The sequence below is a fragment of the Pteropus alecto genome, unplaced genomic scaffold, assembly GCF_000325575.1.
Source record: "Pteropus alecto unplaced genomic scaffold, ASM32557v1 scaffold7, whole genome shotgun sequence".
Classification (NCBI taxonomy): domain Eukaryota; kingdom Metazoa; phylum Chordata; class Mammalia; order Chiroptera; family Pteropodidae; genus Pteropus; species Pteropus alecto.
The window spans coordinates 42,603,268-42,622,214 of NW_006494614.1; the positions used below are offsets into that span (position 1 = coordinate 42,603,268).

Here is an 18,947-nt window from a genome sequence, read left to right on the forward strand (position 1 = left end):
GAATGTTTGGAAAAGAACACCGAACCAGGTCCAAGGGAAATTCCTTTTCAGCAGTCGAAGGCCTTGCCTAGCCAGCTTTTTGGCCAAGGTGATCTGTCCCATGTTGAAACAGACCTGAGATGGGAAAATAAGAATAGCAATGTAAATGTGGGAAGAGTACTGTGGACAAGGTTCTGGATATAACACACTAGCTCCTTCATTTTGGGATGTGTACTTGGGGTCACTGAGGTGCTAGGATGAGCTGAGTTGGAGCAAAGCCTAGCTACAGACACAAGCACCAGTAGGACCATGAACAAGTAAAGTACTGAGGGAATAGGATTAAGGAGAAAGCACCCTCCTTTTTCATCGCCCATACATTTGTCAGTGAGCAGTAGAGAAAGGCCATGATTTAGAAAGTGATGCTTCTAGGCTGAGATGGAATTATCATTTGGGCAGATATTCAGATGTTTCAGATGACACAGAAAGCATCTGAAATTTCACCACATCCTTTCTTCCTAAACAGGTTGCACCACCATAGTGATGTGGGGTAGGAGGTAAGGAACTACCTTGAGGTAATCGTATACCTTCACAACTAAAGCTAAACCCTCCAAGAAAGTGATCAAGTCTATGGTGATTCCAGAACAATCATGGGAAGACTGTACAATAACTTCTTACAGAGGAAAAGAAAAATTTAACTTTGCTCCAAAGACCTCTTGGTGCAAGCACAAATAATGCAATACTGTGGACAACTCTAATATTCCTTTTGTTCAAAGGCATATATACATTAATTTTACTCTCCAAACCAGATTATCTTAAGGTTTATATAAAAATTAGTTTTTATATTCTTAATTTTAAAAAATTTTAAAGCTCAGCTCTCTAACAAAACATCCCCACAGTTTTATAGAATCATTATTTCTAAACTGCTAAATAATTATCCCAATACAATATGTTCTGTTGGATTTAATAGTAATGAGGCTAAGAGAAGTTGCTGAGCTGTCCCGAGTTATTCCTACACAATAATAAATAAGTTTACTCCCACACGTCATTTGAAAACAAAGTATCTCATGTCATGCTTTCCCCAGAGTTTCTGTTTGTTACACAAATCTCATTTCCTGCAGAAATGTGTTATAAATGATATATAACTGTCTCTTAAAAAAACCAAGATAAAAGGAAGGAGAAGACTATATACATGTATGTATGCTGAACCCTCTGGTAGAACACACTGAGACACATAACACTGGGGAAGAGGCATAGTAGCTGAGTGACGGGATTGGGGACACTTTCAACTGTGTTTTTTTTATTTCTAGCTTTATTGAGATATATTTGACACATAACATTGTGTAAGTTTAGATGGGCAAGGTAATTTTTTTTATTGAGATGTGACTGGCATTTAACATTGTATTAGTTTTAATTGTACGACATAATGATTCTGACATATGTGTGTACTGCAGAATCACTACCATAATTTTAGTTAATGTCCGTCACCATACATAATTACACTTTTCTTGTGGTGAGAACTTTAAGAATTACTCTCTTGGCAACTTTCAAATATACAATATAGTATTATTAACTATAGTCACCATGCTGTACATTCCATCTCCAGGACTTATTTCTCTTATAACTAGAAGTTTGTATCTTCTGTCTACCTTCACCTATTTTTCCCACCTTGCCCCAATATAAATTAGCTTATATATACTCCGATGGACAAAGGACAAGACTAGACAATTCATAGAAAAATCAATGACCAATAAACGTATAAAAATAATGTATCTTATTAAGAAACACATACCAAAATACAATATAATTTTCATCTATGCATTAGCAAGTTTTAAGAAAACTAATAATATCTGATGTTGGTAAGGCTGTGAAGAAAAGGAAAAAACTTGAAATTATATATTTTTGGTGGACAATTTGGCAATATATTTACTAAATGTAAAATCATTCATATCTTCTGCGTTAGTATTTCTACCTGCGGAAATTTCTCTTACAGAAACACTCTTAGAAAGGAAGAAAGAGATATTTACAAGTATATTCACCGTGGCAATGCTTATTATAACCTGAGATGAGAGTAACCTAAATGTACATGAAGAAGGGAATAGTTAAGTAAACTCTGATATGTGCATACAATAGAGTAGTTGGCAGCTATAACTGTGATTAGATGTAGACCAATGTGCAAATATATTCAATTTATATAATAGTATATTTAATAGTATATTCAATACTATTAAAAGTCAGCTACAGAAGAAAATGAGCAATATAATTCTATTTTAAAAACAACAAAAACAATAACGATATGACTATGGGTATATAGCCAGTGGAATTTGAACCAAATCACTAACTATGCTGGGGGTGGCATGGGATTAGTAAGGGCTCTTTCACTTTTTATGTACTATACATTTTTATGTTTTGAATTTGTGTATCTTTTATCACATTACCACATTTATAACTGCACACACACAAAGAGGGATTTTTATAAGAAATAATAGGGTAACCCTCAAGGACAAATAACCCAAACTTCAAGGTCACCCTCTGCCCTCACCTCTGACTGAAGACGGCAGAAAGTGGCCTCCTCAAACTGACAGATCTTCACCTTGTGCTTTTTCAAAAATGAGAATGTGGAGGGTTGACCCAGGAGACTACTTGCCTTCCTCAAATAAAAGAAGGCCTCCAAACAAGATAAGAGATAGAGAAACTGGATTAGGATTCAGATGATGCTAGGGGTGCGATAAGGGTAAAGGCGGGAGTAAGGTTATGATGAGGGTAAAGATTTGCATTTGAATTAGGTTGGATTCCAAGTTAGAAGGGGCGAGCTGGACTGCCCACGCAGGGATCGGTGCAGGGCACAGGGCTCGGCGGGGCTAGAAGAGTCTGTGCTCTTTCACTACCACATTCTGTTTACGTTTTCTCCTGAAGTCCTTCCAGCTCCTTTCTCTCTCCTATTTTCTTCCACTTTTTATTCCAGGTTACTTGATAGTAAGAAATCCCAAATGAATTTCCCAAGTAAAAGAGCTCAGCCAAGGGCAGAGAGCAGAGCTTGCTCACCATGTAATTATCTGACAGGTCCAAGGAGGCAGCGGCAGCCTCCAGCAGGTAATAAAATGCACAGGTGGTTTCTCCAATGACCAAGCAGTGCTGGGTGAGAGGTGAGAGCACCAACTTCAGGATTTCCTCACAGTGACAGGGCTTCATGGTCAACATGTCTTTCTCAGGGCTGGTCTGAGCCAGCTTCTCGGTCACTTGATCCAGGAACTCTTCTTCTGTTCTTTGTGGAGAGAAGATGAAGAACTGAGAGTGGCCAGGAAGCAGCTGCTTTTGTAGGGCATTACCAGTTCTCCAAGCCACTTTTTCCAGGAAGCTTTCCTTTATAATTCATTAAATCTATGTCTATCCTTCTTCTCCATCTCTCTATAAGTTTTTGAAAGTCAGTGACCAGATCTATAATGGCAAAGCCCTACGATGAACTTTTAGAAACCTAAAGCCAATCTAAGTATTTCATAAACTAAAAGGAGGAGTGACCATACCTGAAGAGTAAACTAACAACGTGTCAAATAAAAACATAAAAGTGATACAAAGCAATAAGTAACAATCCATTTATCTATTAGTATATTTGAACTTTGTTATGGCACATTCGAATATTATTTTATCAACCATCACCATCTTATTATACAACAACCCTGTCATTCAGGCAGGCAAACATTATCTCCCTCTTACAGATGAAGAAATTGAGGCTTTGAGAGCTTAAGTGATATATATGGCCTCATAGCTATTAAGCAGAACTGAAACTAAAGTTCACCTCTATGACTGCTAGTTCAGTGCACTTTCCACAGGTTCCACAAATACAAAAGGGGTCAGGTCTCTCTGAGACAGAATGATCGAAAAAGTGGGCACTGAGGAGGGCTTTCTGATCAAAAATGGTGATCATTCCGATAAGTGAAAAGATGTGGAGGCCACTTAGTATTTTAAAAAGGGAGAAATGTTGAGTCAGCCACACAGATAAGTGTGGAGGTGATTTATGTCAAATACAAATAGATTTCTGTTTGAAAACTAGGATATCAAGTTGGATAAGAGAGATAGGAAACTACAGAATGGCTGGTGAACTCAAGGTAGGGACATTTAAAATTGATGGGATAGGCATTCGAAAGTCAGAAGGTACATAGTTTGGAAATACAAATTCGTTTTAATTTCAACTGGGGTCAAAAATAATTGAGAAGGCAAATTTCTAGCTGAAAAAAATCTATATATGCAATGCATTCAAGAGCTATTAAAGTTTTTCTTAACCACTAAGAAATAATTTTTCTACAAAGATTCAAAAATTGCTTTTTGAAATCTCTATTAACTTGAATTTTGGGCTGAGTGAAAGAGTCACTACTTTTGGGTGGTCCTGCAGGTGAGGTAAGTGCTCTCAGTTTAATGGTCATCTGTGTCTCACTTTCTGGCCCGCTCCATGCCCATTCTTGGCATCGCTATCTACCTGCAGTGTTCATTTGTGAAGGCCTCCTGACTTCTGGATGGTTTTGTCTGGAAATGAAAACTATCTGTAGGGAGAAAAAGATGATTATCTTTAATTACCCATGCTCGTATTAACTGAGGACATTTTAAATTCCTGACTACCTTTCCTCTGCAGCTTAGTTCAGGACCTAACTGCTTCCCCCATTATAAAAATGATAAATTTAGGTTTAATATTTGCTACACACAAAATTAGTATGGTAGATTACAAGTTCCTTAATGGAAACTATTTGTGATTCAAATAATAACTCCTTTCATTTTTAATCCTCCCAAACCTGTTCCTAATTTGCAGGAGGCAATCAATGTTCGCTAAATAAATGAATAAAGAATGTGTCCATTTGGTTTGATGGCTACTTCTAACAGTTGAAATCCCTGAATATGTCTGGATCAGGTTTGTGAACAGATCAGAGTGAACTACAGAATCTAAGACCTAGTGAAGAAAATCACAAGGGCACAAGATGCCATAGTCCACTAGGGTCTCAGTGGCCAGCAGAGGTTTTAAACTTTACCTAGTTGGCTTTAGATAGACTTTATCTTCCAGATTTGATTCTTTCTCTGCAGCTGCTTTCCCAAAGACCAAAAAGCAAAGACTGAGAATGATGCTGAGAAGCTATGTATTAAGGCTCAAAAGCATAGGCTGAGGAATTGAAAGAACTGTTAAAGGGAGGACTTGTGTTAAGTAAAAGGACTGGCTCTCTGATTATTTAATGATGTCAAATAAGGTAAGATAAGGTTAACTAAAGAAATTGGAGTTTGGCAGCACTACTGCAACACACAGTTCCCAGGGGCATATCACATCATAGCCTGTGTGACTAACACCCTCTAGATTTGTGCAGTACCTGTTCTGCATGGCCATGCACAGAGGCCCAGGGTCTGGGAAGCCTCCTCAGGGTTCGGCTATGCTGGGAAGGTCTTGAGCCTCTGTCATATAGATTGACCAGCTGCCTAATCTAAAGTCGACACTGACCTCTCAAAAAACAAAGGCCATATAGAAGACATAAATGATAGTGTAATTTCATTACAATATCAGATTAGGATATTCACTGTTATTTTCCTCTCTCCCCTCAGAAAGTGTAAAAGTGCAAATGCCCATAGAGTTCATTAGACAATGATCAATTTCTCCAAGTCACTGGTTTACCTTCACGGAGTCACCAAAATGTTATAAGTCAAAAAGGTATTAGGATTATAGATCAAATCCTTCATTTTAGTTCTTTACCGCCAATAATTCACCGTCTCTCCCATATCCCTCTTCCCTTCTAATACCAACACTAACTCCTCTTCTATCAAAGTAGATAAAGAAAATGGTTGAGCCTGGACAGCTGTCTTCAACTATAGAAGAAGACACAACTCTGAAAAATGGGTGAAGCTGCAAGAAGGTAGATTTCACACTGATGAAAGAAGAAACTTTCTAATATCTGTTGATAGTGAAACAAACTGTCCTGTAAGGTAAGCTAACTGAAATGTTAAAACAAAGATGAAAATGTTAAAACTCTTATTTGGGGTATGGTAGAAGTATTAACAGGCTTTAGAGACCATCTATACACTAATCCAACCTTCTTTAAGTAGCTAACTTCTACTTATCCCTCAAGTTTCACTTCTGGCAGTATTTCCTTCAAGGAAGAGTCCTCTCCTCCTCATTCCCTGGACTTGGCTAATGGCCTCTTCTCTAGGTACCCAATCCCTGTGTATGTCATTTTCATCATCTTTACCATGTCATATTGGAATTCTCTGTATGTCTGTGTAACCGCCTCCCCTTTAACCCTGAAACTGATAATTTCAAGGACCAAGGCTTATTCATTTTGTATTCTTAATACCTAGTTGCAGCATCTGATACACATGGATTCTATATATGTGTACTGAGCTGAATAATAATAATAATAACCAAAATGTATTGTATATTATGTGCCTGGTACCATTCAAAGCAGCCCTAAAAATGTGGTATTGTTTTTTTCCTCAATTAACTGAGGTTAAGTAAGTTACCCAAGACTGCCAACCAAAACAAGTATGATTAAAGTTCCTTTTAATTCTGAGATTGCATTTTTTCTTATCTCTGGTACTTCAGGGATAAACGGCTCTTTTCACCTATATTCTCCCTTAATGCGATTTCACGTTTTGGATGAAGAGCTCCAAGTTTATGAATAAAGAGAGGTGCTGTCAACATGTCCTCTTTCTGCCCCCTGGGTTTACCTTGGGGAGAAGGCGGCTGCAGTTTGTCCGTGATCACTTGTGTCAGCACTGAGCCAGTATCTTTATAACTGCAGAACTGGAAGGTCCCACTAGAACTCTTAGGAGAACATACGGCAAAACGGTGGAAGGGGACAAAATCCCCCCTAGGGCAGCTCCCACAGCGGCAGGCCAAATCTTGAAGAAAGCAGGCACATTCAAGGTGCAAGGTTATCTGTTGTGTCTTGGGCCACAGCTCCCAAGCAGCTTCCCGTAATAGAGGCAGTCCAAATTCTAGCACCTCAGTCTGAGGCAGGGATAGTTCCTCTTGTAGCCTGAGAGGATAGTCAGCATCTGAAATACAGAAAAATCTAAGTTAGAGTATTATTTAAAGTCCTTTTATGCTACCATGTAGCAAATTCCCAAGCACATGCTGCTAGTTTATAAGAAACTTCATTTACAATTCTTGTTTGGTATTACTGCTCTCTTTGTATAAAGAGTTTTATACCAATCTGAGAGTGATGTTGACCATATTTAGTTAAAAAAGTACCACAGGAGGAAGGATTAGTGGTGCAGAAGTACACTGGATAGATTTCTTAGTTGTTCCTCCTAAAATGAGCTTTTATTTTTTTTTATTATAATTATTATAAATGTCAAATTATCAGAAATGCTTTGCTCAAATATAAGGTCCAAATATGTTTCAAAACCAAAAGGAAATTATTGTGGATTATATGCACTTTGGGTATTCTATGCCACAAGTTTATTCTTTTATGTGCAGAGTCTGAGATTGCAAGCTACTTAATGTATATCTTAATTGGTTCATATCTATTTTAACACCATATGTATTTAGCTTCTTTGTGAATTTCTAAAAATTAGTAGTTTATTCTTTTTTCTTATTATTTATACCTAGAAGCTAATAAAAGGTTAAGGCAATATTTTCTGAACCCAAAATCAAAACACGAATACTTAACACATGTGGTAAACAAGGAGCTAGAATTCTTGAAATTAAGACAATATTAAAAAATACAGGCTATTCATTCACTCTAAACATGTTCCTTCATGATTAAAATAATTTTTTCCCCATTTCTTAGCCATACGCTTTGAGACTGAGGCCCTTGAAATATAACATTGACGCTCTTTCTCAACATAGATACCCCTACCCAAAGTTCTCTGTTCAGGCCTGAGAACAAGGGAGCAGCTATTCCTCACCTGATTTTTTCTTTTTCTCTTTGGTTTCTTCAATAATCTCTATAGAGGAAGGCACTAACATTGGCTCAGCAAGAGGCTCTTGGCTCTTGCTGCACCAGCGGAGCACTTGTATTGCTACAAGAGCCCTCAGCACCTTAAGTAGCTTATGTTTATCCCAGCTAGGCAGGAGGTGCTGCAGCAGATCTATGTGGAAGGAATGACCAATGACTGCAGCACACTTAATCAGCAACTGTTCTTCTGGACTCAGTTGATCCAGCTGGCTTACTGCTACTTCTGGAGAGAAAAAAAAAAAATCAACAATGAATAAGCTTTCCACAAACATTGAATACATTATGTTGATAATCTGTTCATTTAAAAATATAAAAGGCTTGCTTTTTGTTCATCCCTTCTCCACTCAGCCAAACCTCTTGCAAAAGCCTTATCTCCATGTCCTCATTTGCCCTCAATACATTGTTCAACCAACAACAATCAGATTTTCACCACACACGGAAACTGTTCTCCCAAAGTCACCAAAGCCTTTTGTTGGTAGATCCAAAGCTTTGTTCTGAATCATTCAGCTATACTAACAATTCCTCCCATTTTCATGACTCAAACTCATTCCTTTTTACTTTCAACTAAACACGGAGGCTAGGCTTCCTGGTCCCAGAACTCTAATAATTATAAAGATCTTAATTAACTCCAAGCATTATAGTAAATCTCTCCATATTATGACTCATACATTAAAGCAGTCTGTATCAAAACCCCATAAATCACCAAGCCTCAAATCTTGGAATAATTCCAAAAATAATAATCTCTTTTCCTCACAACAACGGGTCACCCACTCATCCTCCTTCTAAATGTTCTTGCATGCTTCTTTCCAAATAATTTTACTGTAGTCACTCTCACCTGGATCACTCACTATAATACCGTTTTGAAGAGCTCCAATTTCCTCTCATCCTATACTAAAAACATATTAGCTAGTGGTAGAGTTATATAAAGTACAAATGTAATCATGTTAGTCTCCTTCTTAAATACTTTTATAACTTATGTAGCCTTTCACTATCTAGCTTTGGCCTTTCATTTTAGACCAAGGCTTTGCAGATTGAGCTATTAATTTTATCTTATGAGTTAACAAATCCTTTTTCCTTCTTTGTGGACAATGCTGACCTTGGGTTAACTTTCTAGTTGTTTCCAAGGATCATGATAAAATTAGAATGTTAGCTGAGTTATCATGAAACAGCTTACACTAAGAATGATCTCTGATTGAAACCTGAATTTGGATTAGGAAAACTGTGAGTAAACTATAAACACCTGGTGGCAAGCCACAACTCTGGGCTTCCTTAGGTGTAGTAAATCTTGTAACAGGTCACATCCCTTGCAGGGCCTGGAAACTATGCCTATGGGGCTGTTATAAGAGATATCAGTTCCCAGTTGGGGCACAGAGCTTCTAAGCAGCCATTTATCATGGTCTCATGCCATCACACCTAAGATATTCCTTGAGGATCCAGAAAATAGCAGTGGAAACTGCTGTGAGGACTCTCACTGAAGAAAACCACCTGCTGCTGTTCTGCTAGCATGTTGTTTCCTGGTTTGTATCCTCCTAAGTTAGTAAAGCCATTGCCAAGTGTGGCCTATCATAGTTGCAAGAGTGTGAACTGTCTAGATGGACCCATAACCTCCAGAGTGAATAGCTTATAATAGGTAACATTCATTGAATATTTATTATGTACCATGATTTATTTCATTTAATCCTCAACTAACCCCATGATGTAGGAGCTATCATTACCCTCATTTGAATAATGAGACCAAGACTGACATAAGTTAGTTAATTTATCTAAGGTTCCACAGGCAGTAATGGGGCCAACAGTACTCAGGTTTTTCTGCCTCCAGAGCCCTGGCTCTTAACTACCATGGAGTTCTGTACTGCTATCCCATATGCATGTCTCATAGTCTCAGCAACAGTATACTTGACTTGAAGGTATGCTTATTCATCATCATATCCCTACAGAGGGCTTAATAGTACACTGCCCACCAAGTACTTGAATAGAATATTAAGACAAACTCATCTATAAAAAGAACATCCTTGTCCAACTATGTCTACCTAATTCTCCTTTATCTCATCAATCATTATAAACTTACTCTGCACTCTTTTTATTAAACTCCTGCTATGTGCATAACACTTTCTCTTCGTAGCACCATGGATTTTCTTAAATTTTAGCAACATAATCTCCCTTGCTTACTCTCTCCTCCAGCATAGGAATATGCACAAAGGGAAACCCAGGACATAATTTTTATTAAACAATTAAAACACTTTTCCAGGTCATCAGCTAGCCCCAAAGAGAACAATGGGCTCACTTAAGTAAACCATTACTCAAGTAGCATTATAAGTCTTTAAACAGCTCTTCAGGTAGCACCAGAACTTATTTCTGGAAGGCAGGTTTCTTGTTTAGAAGAAAATGAAGTTAGAGTTGTAATAAGAGACCTATATTCAATCATCTACCAAATTACTAATTAAAAATGACATGTTATTGGTTCAATTGAGTTCTTCAAGGGACGTACCTTTTAACAATGGTGGAAGCAGCACTGTATCCAAATTCACATCATCCTTGACTGTGCAGACATAAAGCTCCTTCAGGTCTTCTTCAGAGCTTGCAGGAGAAATACTATACATTGTGGACTTCATGGCGTTGACTATAGAGAAAGAAGACTGTGACTGAGGAAAACACTATGCTCAGTGACCATAGTTTTAAAGACACAATAATTTAGTCAAGAAACTAAAAAGATGAAGATGAATGGAATATATTACATTTAAAGTGGTTTATCCCACCCATCCTACCTGTTTTCTAATTTTCTCTAAGAAACTAACATTTCCTGCACTTCATGGTATCTAGCATTCTCACTCTTCTAATAGCCCTCACTTCTATTATATCACAGCTCTAGAATGCCTTTCTGGATTTACATGTACTTCTACTCCTTTCCTCCTCTCCCACCTTTCTCCCTTCTCCCATTTCCCCCAATCCAAATCCTCAAGTCATCAAATTCTCTATTGGACTTTCATGTTTATAAATCTCCTCTAGTGGACTGTCATGTTTTTATAGATCCTATTTTCCTGTCCCCACCTCCTAAGCTGCTTTAAGAGGAACAACAGTAGATTGATTGACTCAATTGAGTTATCTGAGGCAGGCATTTAGTGTTTTCACCATAGTTGCATATTATTTGTATAGTGCATTTAGCTAGGAAGGCCTAATGTTGCCTATAATGTCAGTAGACAATATAGGCATGTGCCTTATAAGGGCTGGGTGATGCCATGTGAAGACGAATTCCAGCAGCTAGACCAGGGAAGAACCCTGGAAAGCTAAGCTTACCTGAGAGGGTCTCCCATTTGCTGTTCTCCTCTTCCACCTTTTGCAGGTCATGAAAGAGCAGTATGTCCTTAGAGAGAAGGTCCTGGCATAGGACCTCACAGTAGAGGGGGTTTCCAAAGCACCTTTGGGTAAGGTAGCTGTAGAAAGGTAAGTAGGAGATTGCTGACTAAAGATGCCCACTTGAAGAGAGCCAAGCATAGGGTATTTCATAATAGAAATAGTTCTTTTGTTATAGTGAGCTCTTGATACACACTAACAGAGGGAAGGCAGCAGCACAGAAATGTAAACAAAAAATTCTGATTGGCTTTAAAATGTATTTTGGCAGTAACGTTCCTAACTATTTTGCTTCTATTGATGTCAAAGGAACTCATGTCCCTTGCTAAAGGGCCTGGCAGAAACTGGCCTGACCATATATAACTGACATGTTAAGCAAGCCATCCAAGTCCTAACTGTCCTATGGAAACCTGGATGGAGAGCGCAGGGAGGTAGCCCCTTACTAGCATACCAAGAGACTGCCTACCCTTAAATCTAGTCTTGGGCCTCATCATGGTTACTAATACCATTCTCTCCCCCAACTCGGATCAAGTGAGACCTCAGCCTTCTCACTTATATTATGGCACAGGATCCTCCCTTAATGAAGTGCCCAGCTAGTCCTAGCCACTCACATCTGCAGCTCTTGGGGGATGCTCACCACCCTCAGTTCCCAACATGCCATTCTCAACAGTGAGTTCGCTGCTAACTTGGAAATGGGCACCAGGATAGTCTGAGGGCTTTGCAGGAAGTGCTGGGCCCAGCTGCACAGGGTAAAAGTAGGCGTCAATGTCATCACCATGATGATGGGTGCACTGGAGAGCAATGTTCCCAAAAATTCCCAGGAAGCTGCATCCATATGCTGGGCTTCATCAATGAGGAAAATCAGTGGTGTTTCCATCGCTGCCTGGAAATAGCAGCAAAGAAACAATGACGACCTCTGATTAGAAATAAAGTCACCTGATTTGCAAATCTGTTGTTGATTTCCCATTAACAATTTAAATAAAATGTCAACGCAGGCTGGGGTTTTCAGAGTAAAATGTATCCTAAGTCCAATATCCTAAGTAATATTTTACTTTATAAATATAAAATATAGCCTGCATATCTAATTTCTAAAGAAATGTACTGAGTTTCTTTGGACAAGAAAATATTCTAACTGAAAAATGAAATAAACATCAAAATATTTTCCAAATCAAACTTAAAGCTTTCAAATTTTTCATTTTGGCAAAAGCTTCAAACAGTGTGGTAATTCATAATACTTTAAACCAGTAATTTCCAAACCAGGATGCACACCAGAATAACCTGGGAGTGCTTGCTAAAAACTATCGATTACCATGTCCCTGCTTGTGGAGACTTAAAAAAAAATGTATTCACTTTTATCCACATTCCCACACCCATTCCACTCCCTAATGCCCCAGGTAATCATTTTAATGTTTATCATTTTGTTTGTATTTTATTCTTATAAAATGTGCATAATTGTTTTGCCAAGAAAATAGCTTTTATATATGGTACTGTATTACAGATCTCTCTCTCTCTTTATACAGGACTGTTTCTAAGAGAACTCTGTGTTGCTATGTTTTCATCTATTTCCTTCCTTCTAACTTCTGAATTATATTCTGCAGTGTTCATCCATGAGTTTGTGCCAGTGCTTCCCTAGACTTCACAAACAAACACTGCAATACACAGACTCCCTGGGATATATGTCCAGGAGAGAACTGCTGAGTCTAGAAGATGCATCTTGTTAAAATTTGACTAGTTACTTCTAGATTGCTTTCCAGAATGGCTACATCAGTTTCTGCTCATATAGCTTTTTGATTCTGTAATCCTGGGTTAGGGCCTGAGTACTGTATTTTTAATAGCTATCTACCTGCATTTAAAAACCACTGTTTTAAATTAAGTTACTAAAATTTCATTAAGAAACAAGATCAGGAAAGAGCAAAGATCTTAGAGCAAAGATAGATTTTAGTTTTTTTTATTATATGCTGTGCTATATGATGGATTAAAGGTTAAAGATAGATAAAAACAATGAAAATATCAAGAAATAGGCAGGTCAAGAAATGCCCAAGTCAAGGTACGATGTGGATAGATTAAAATGAGCATAAAGCATCTCCACATATTAAGAATTAATGGTATGTAGCAAAAGTACCCACCTCCTGTAGCACTTGAAAAAAAAATGCTTTAATCTTCCTTTGTCTGGCCAGGTCATCCATGTGTGAAACTTTGAAGGACAAGGGAAACTGACCAGGAAAATTATTCATATATTAGCATTAAAAATGACAATCTTATAAAAATATATAGTTCTCCAAAGGGAACAGAAAATACTTCTATTTTGAGTGAGAATGGGTTTCTGTAGTATTGGGCATAGTGTTACAAAAATCAATATATAGTTCAGAGTGTGAGATTAAAGCCCAGTTGTGGTTAGAGAGAAATAGTTCCTTTCCATACCAGACTTTGACAAACGCTTAAAGGGTCATGACTAAGGAATAAAATGACAAGTCAGACTTAGCAATGCCACTTTGGACAGCCCCTATAGTACCCCAGTTATTCTAAGTATACCAGGATGAATGTGTGCATGAGACTCAGGAGAAACAATTGCAGTGGACATCTCCTAATACTGTTTCCTGTGCTAGGCCAAGGCACATTAGCTACCAGGGACCTGAGAGCCAAAGCGGGGTTGCTCCTCAATCACTTTGGCCAGGGCCAGGACCATGGCCAGAGCACCAAGCAAGGCCTGTCCTAGGTTAAGGCTAGGCTGAGGGACTGGGCAGATTTTAGTTTTCTCTATTTTTCAGTAAGTATAATGTCTTACAGGTTGGGTAGATTAGGAGAAGTGATAGAAGATAAAAACCAAAAAACCCCCCAAAAACGAATTGTGGACCAGGGAATTCTTAGCCTACTCTCTGTTGGGTACCACATACACCCTAGATCACTGGAAACTTTTGAGATTCAGATGTTTATTCAAGTGGCATACTCCAAGGCTAAGAAAAGGCAAGGTACGTTTAAAGAACAAAACATTGCAAACTGAGTCAAGAACACATGGAAAAATTGCTGGGGGTGCTTGACTGGTCAGGATCATCTTGATAGATTTATTATTGTCACATTTATAATGCAATCTCTTACATACCATCTCCTTTAAAATCCATGCAAAAACTATACAAATGTTATATTCCTCATTTCAAAGGTGAAAAAATTAAGGTGCAGAGGGCCTAAGTGATTTGTGCCAGGATATACAACTAGCAAGAGTCAGTCCTAGAATTCACTAACCTCAAAAAAGAGAAAGCTTGAGTTTTGGTGTCAAAGGGATTTCAAATTTCAATCCTGCCCTTGCTACCTATGTGTTCTCAGGAGAAAACACACACACACATGCACACATGCACACACACACACACATGCACACACACACATGCACACACACACACACGGCGGTAGGAAAGAAAACTCACGACAATCCTGGGTCCAACTACCCACAAAGCATAACATGAGTAATACAATTCAGAAGGCCACTGCCTTCATTACCTTTACAAAGAAGAGGTCATTAAAAAGGCAGTGAAGAGGTTCCTCCACCATTCCATGGAGTTGTTTGTGTAGGTATTCCTGTCGGTAACAGGCTGGGCATAAATCAATCTCAAAGAAGATAGCCATGAGGGTCTGGATGGCATAGAAGTACTGCTTGGAATCTGCTTCCTTCAACGTCAATGGCAACACCCTGGTGAATGTTACTATGGTCATCAGGAGTCTGGTAACCCACAGACTTACTCTTCCAGCCCAAGGATGCTGAATCTAATGATACAAGAGTCTCCCACCAGCAAGAGAAAGGAGCCTCAAGAGAAAGAGATGCTAAGTCAGAAAGCAGGAGTCTTTACCTATGCCCTTCCTTCTGGCCTAGAAAGTTTATTTCAGCCAACAGCTGACTTTTTCCATAGCCTCTTCCACCTTCATACAGAACTGCTTGTCCCTTCTTCTGGTGCAAACATCCCTGCTGTGCCATTCGGAAGGCTTCCAGTTCTTTCTCCCGGTCTATAGAGAGACAGGGAGCACCTAAGACTCCTGTGCTTTTGAGTAGGCACTCTATTTCTTCGAATTAATTTACAAAGTTAAGTCTCTGAATGGCTCTTCCCACCCCCGATCCTTGGCAGAATCCCATTCTTTGACGAGGCTTCATTTATCTTTCCAGAAAATTAATTGGACTATATGAACATGTGTGCTGGGCTTGGTGGTTTGCTTCAGAGCCTAAGTAATGACATTCAGGACAATGAGGCACCACATAGACATGAGGCTACTCTATCTTCTTAGCTTTTTGTAAAACTTTCCATAATAACAATTTAGTCTTTGAAGTCTGTCACTGCTATGTAAAGATAATGGACTAGTAGATAGAGATAAAATAAATACAAAAATAGAGAATTTATAACATGTGTGGCAACAGTCTTGGTGTTATCTTCACTTTCTAAGGATGCAGGATTTCCCTCTAAAGATAATCCACAACAAGCTGGTCAGATCTCAATAGCTGAACTCTGACTTACAAAGATTCTCACTAAATGTTGGTACTTTTCGGGCAAAGTGGTATAACTCCACCTGAAATTTAAACATTCGACATGGAAAAGAAATGGAAAGTCCCCTTTAAAATTAATATAAATTCACTAAGAAGGCTGCTTTCTATTTTTTAATACAAGCTTTGAAGCATTTAGTTTTGAATTTTTTTAAAATCCCATTTAACCATTGATAGTGGAAAAATATAAGGTAGGAAAGAAAACTCACCCAACAAAAGGTGATTTACATTTTTCTCTCTGGCCAAATGTCTCTTCCCAAACATTCTAAGAAAAAGGACAAATGGAAATGTCCCTATTAGAAATTGATTGGGATAGATAGAGGAAAAATCACTAAATAGAGGAAAAATTGTTCTCAAAAGCAAGTATATTCAGATAACTCAAGAGATACAGAATTCTGTATAAAAAAGTTTTTAAAAAACTAAAAAATTTTGAGAGAAAGGAGAGGAGAAGTATTATTGTTTGTTCCAGGTTCAGGGAAGAAAATACATTCTGAAGCACACATAGATTAATGACCTATTGCTATTCTCTTCCTGTTGGATAACAAGAAGTTCACTGAGGAACTAGGTAAGAGCTAAACGAAAGCAGACGATCTCAGACACTAAACCCTCCTCTTATTCCTCTTATTCCAGCAGGCCAATACTAGAAGCATCTTTCTTTCTAATTTCATACAATCAAACACTGATTACTCCTATGTCTTAATTCTAGAAAAGAGATTGGAATGAAGTACTACACAATGACACTCACACACATCTTCTATGGCCAAGAAATTCATACATCTTCCCTGGGTTGGAGATGTTTTTCATCATTTTCCCTGGGAGTTTCTTAAAGTTGTAAGTAGGCAGCATAGATCTTAGATAGGTTACCTCATCACAGGACACCAAACCTGGATAAGCAGTTATCATTCTGGCAACAAGGCTCACTTTTGGGCCAATAACTGTGTTGAGGAGACAGTAAAAAAAGACAGAGAATTTTTGGATCACCTCCTCTACCCTTACCCACTAAGTTATAGAACCAACAGTTCAATGTCCTATTCTACCTGTATATTCATGTCTTGCTACTGCCCCAACCATGCCACAGAATACTGGTCCATTGGTGATACTGATGGAAACAAGCCTGGGGATCAGAAAAGCAACAGTGAATGAATACACAGTCAGAAGCCTCTAGGTCAGGCACTAGATCTGCCACTACTTAGATCCAGAAGTCTAGTTTTAGAGCTCAGAATGGAAAAGACCAGAGATTGTTGTCAACCTATGTCATGTGATAGAAACGAAATGGTCCCCCTACTCTAGGAGTTTTAGTTGGGGAGTAATTATTAGTAAAAAGACTAAAAATACTTTATGTCTGTCAGATATGCTTTTTGAAGTACTTTCAAACTGATTACCTCCTCTGATCCTTTAAGGGATAATTAACAACAAACATGTGAGGTGTGTAGGGTAAATATTTGAACCCCATTTGACAAAGGAGAAAAACTGAAGGAATTAATTAACTTGCCCAGAGTTATACAGCAAAAGTCAATAGTGGAGTCAGAATGAGAATCCAGACCTCCTGACTTTTAGACCAATGTTATTTCCATTATACTGTGCTGCTTCAGATAAAACCCCTAATTAAAAAGATCAACAGATGTTAGAATAGGGTTAATGGATCAAATAATGCTAGAATGTCAGAATAAGGAATAATTAGAATGCCAGGCTGCTAATGGAAGGCTTTGTGAAGCAAACTAGTCTTTAGAATAAATTTTTTTCAAATAAGTAATAGTTTTTTCATTCTTGCATGCATGCATACATTCATTCATTTAAAAAGCATTGGAAAAAAATGTATGTTACCAAGCATTGAGCTGCATGTTTATACAATATGATCTGTATAAAAATACCCTGTCCTGGATAAGTTTAGTCTAGGGTGGAGGGTGATAGGGACTGAGGGAGGTGAAAAGACGTATTTATAAGTTAGCAAGACAAATACTACATATTAGAGACCAGTACAGCAAATTAACAGAATAAACAGAAGGATGCATTAACTGGAGAGTAGTAAAGGAGAGGATATAAGATGGGGTCTTGAAATGACGTACTGGCAAAGCGGGGCAACAGCATTCCATCTAGAAGGAAAAGGCATAGACTTTGAAAAGCCTGGTGTGTTTCTGCAAAATAAATAGTTCAAGAAGGCTAGAGCACAGAAAGTGCTTGGAGTAGGGAGAGATGAAGGGAGAAGTGGTTCTATCTAGGCTGTGAATGGAAAAGTACTGGAAACATGAATTATTTAAAAAGAGGGCATATCCCATTCCAGGTGAAGCAAAAGCTCAAAGGAAGCAATGAACAATTAATACGTAACAGAGAATAAGTAGATTTACTTGACCGATGTGAAAATTTCCTGTGACAGATAACAAGATATGTGGATGGAGAAAGAGGATGCAATGAGCGTAGTTTTAAGTTAAATCTACAAATGTTCATAGAGCATGAAGAGTGACAACAATCCTAACATTATTGTCTCTGAAACATTAAAATTCTCTTGGCTTCCTGTAAGGACAGGATTGAAGACTCTTACTATTCATTCACTGGGTGCATTGCTCAGGGCGAATAAAAGAGACACCAAAGACAAGAACCAGGCAGTTGGTTCTGCTGCCATACTAAAAACAAGACTAAAAATCTTATCATGTTTCATGATGCTTCCTTTGTCTAAAATGCTCTTCTCCACCTTCTCCACCTACTGAACTCCTTTCCTTTTCAACTTTACTCAAAAGTTAACTCTATAGTTAAGGCTTCCCTGGTACCTCTGATGAAAATTAACTTCCCATAGCACTTTGTTGTAGTTCCTACAGCATTTTATTCCTGCACTTAAATTTCACTGCATTAAAGATAATTATTTACTTAGCTAAGGAAGTAGTATCTTATTTGTCATTATGCTCATCACACCTAGCTCACTGTGTGTTTAACTAATGCTTGTTGAATGAATGCATTTATGCATGTGAGGAACTCAGCTATTAATAAGATGATGATAATGAAACAATACTTTTCTCACTTGGTTATTTCTTGTTTCTTTCTATTGTACTTTATATAATCTCCTTTGCTCTTCCTAGCAGTCCATGTTCCTTTCTTCTTTTAAAAATGTTCTTCATTGATGAAGAATATATACTTTCTTTAATATATATAAATACACATAAAGTATACTATATGTA

At 38.0% G+C, this 18,947-nt stretch overlaps 1 protein-coding gene across 3 annotated transcripts in view; it reads right to left on the minus strand.

The window, feature by feature from the left end:
• Positions 1-11,368: 11,368 nt before the first annotated feature.
• The window catches only part of LOC102879477 (adenylate cyclase type 10), a 21,380-nt gene continuing 13,801 nt past the window's right edge, over positions 11,369-18,947 (minus strand). For 2 of the 3 annotated variants that reach the window (XM_025042828.1, XM_025042827.1), the window contains exons 10-16: positions 16,815-16,891; positions 16,523-16,712; positions 15,987-16,042; positions 15,095-15,248; positions 14,748-14,937; positions 13,382-13,468; positions 11,369-12,138 (exon numbers count right to left, since the gene is read on the minus strand). In XM_025042828.1, the coding sequence (XP_024898596.1) occupies positions 11,863-12,138; positions 13,382-13,468; positions 14,748-14,937; positions 15,095-15,248; positions 15,987-16,042; positions 16,523-16,712; positions 16,815-16,891 (1,030 nt within the window). In that variant the 3' untranslated portion in view covers positions 11,369-11,862. The remainder of the gene's footprint in view (positions 12,139-13,381; positions 13,469-14,747; positions 14,938-15,094; positions 15,249-15,986; positions 16,043-16,522; positions 16,713-16,814; positions 16,892-18,947) is intronic. The other variant, XM_025042830.1, reaches the window with a different exon arrangement.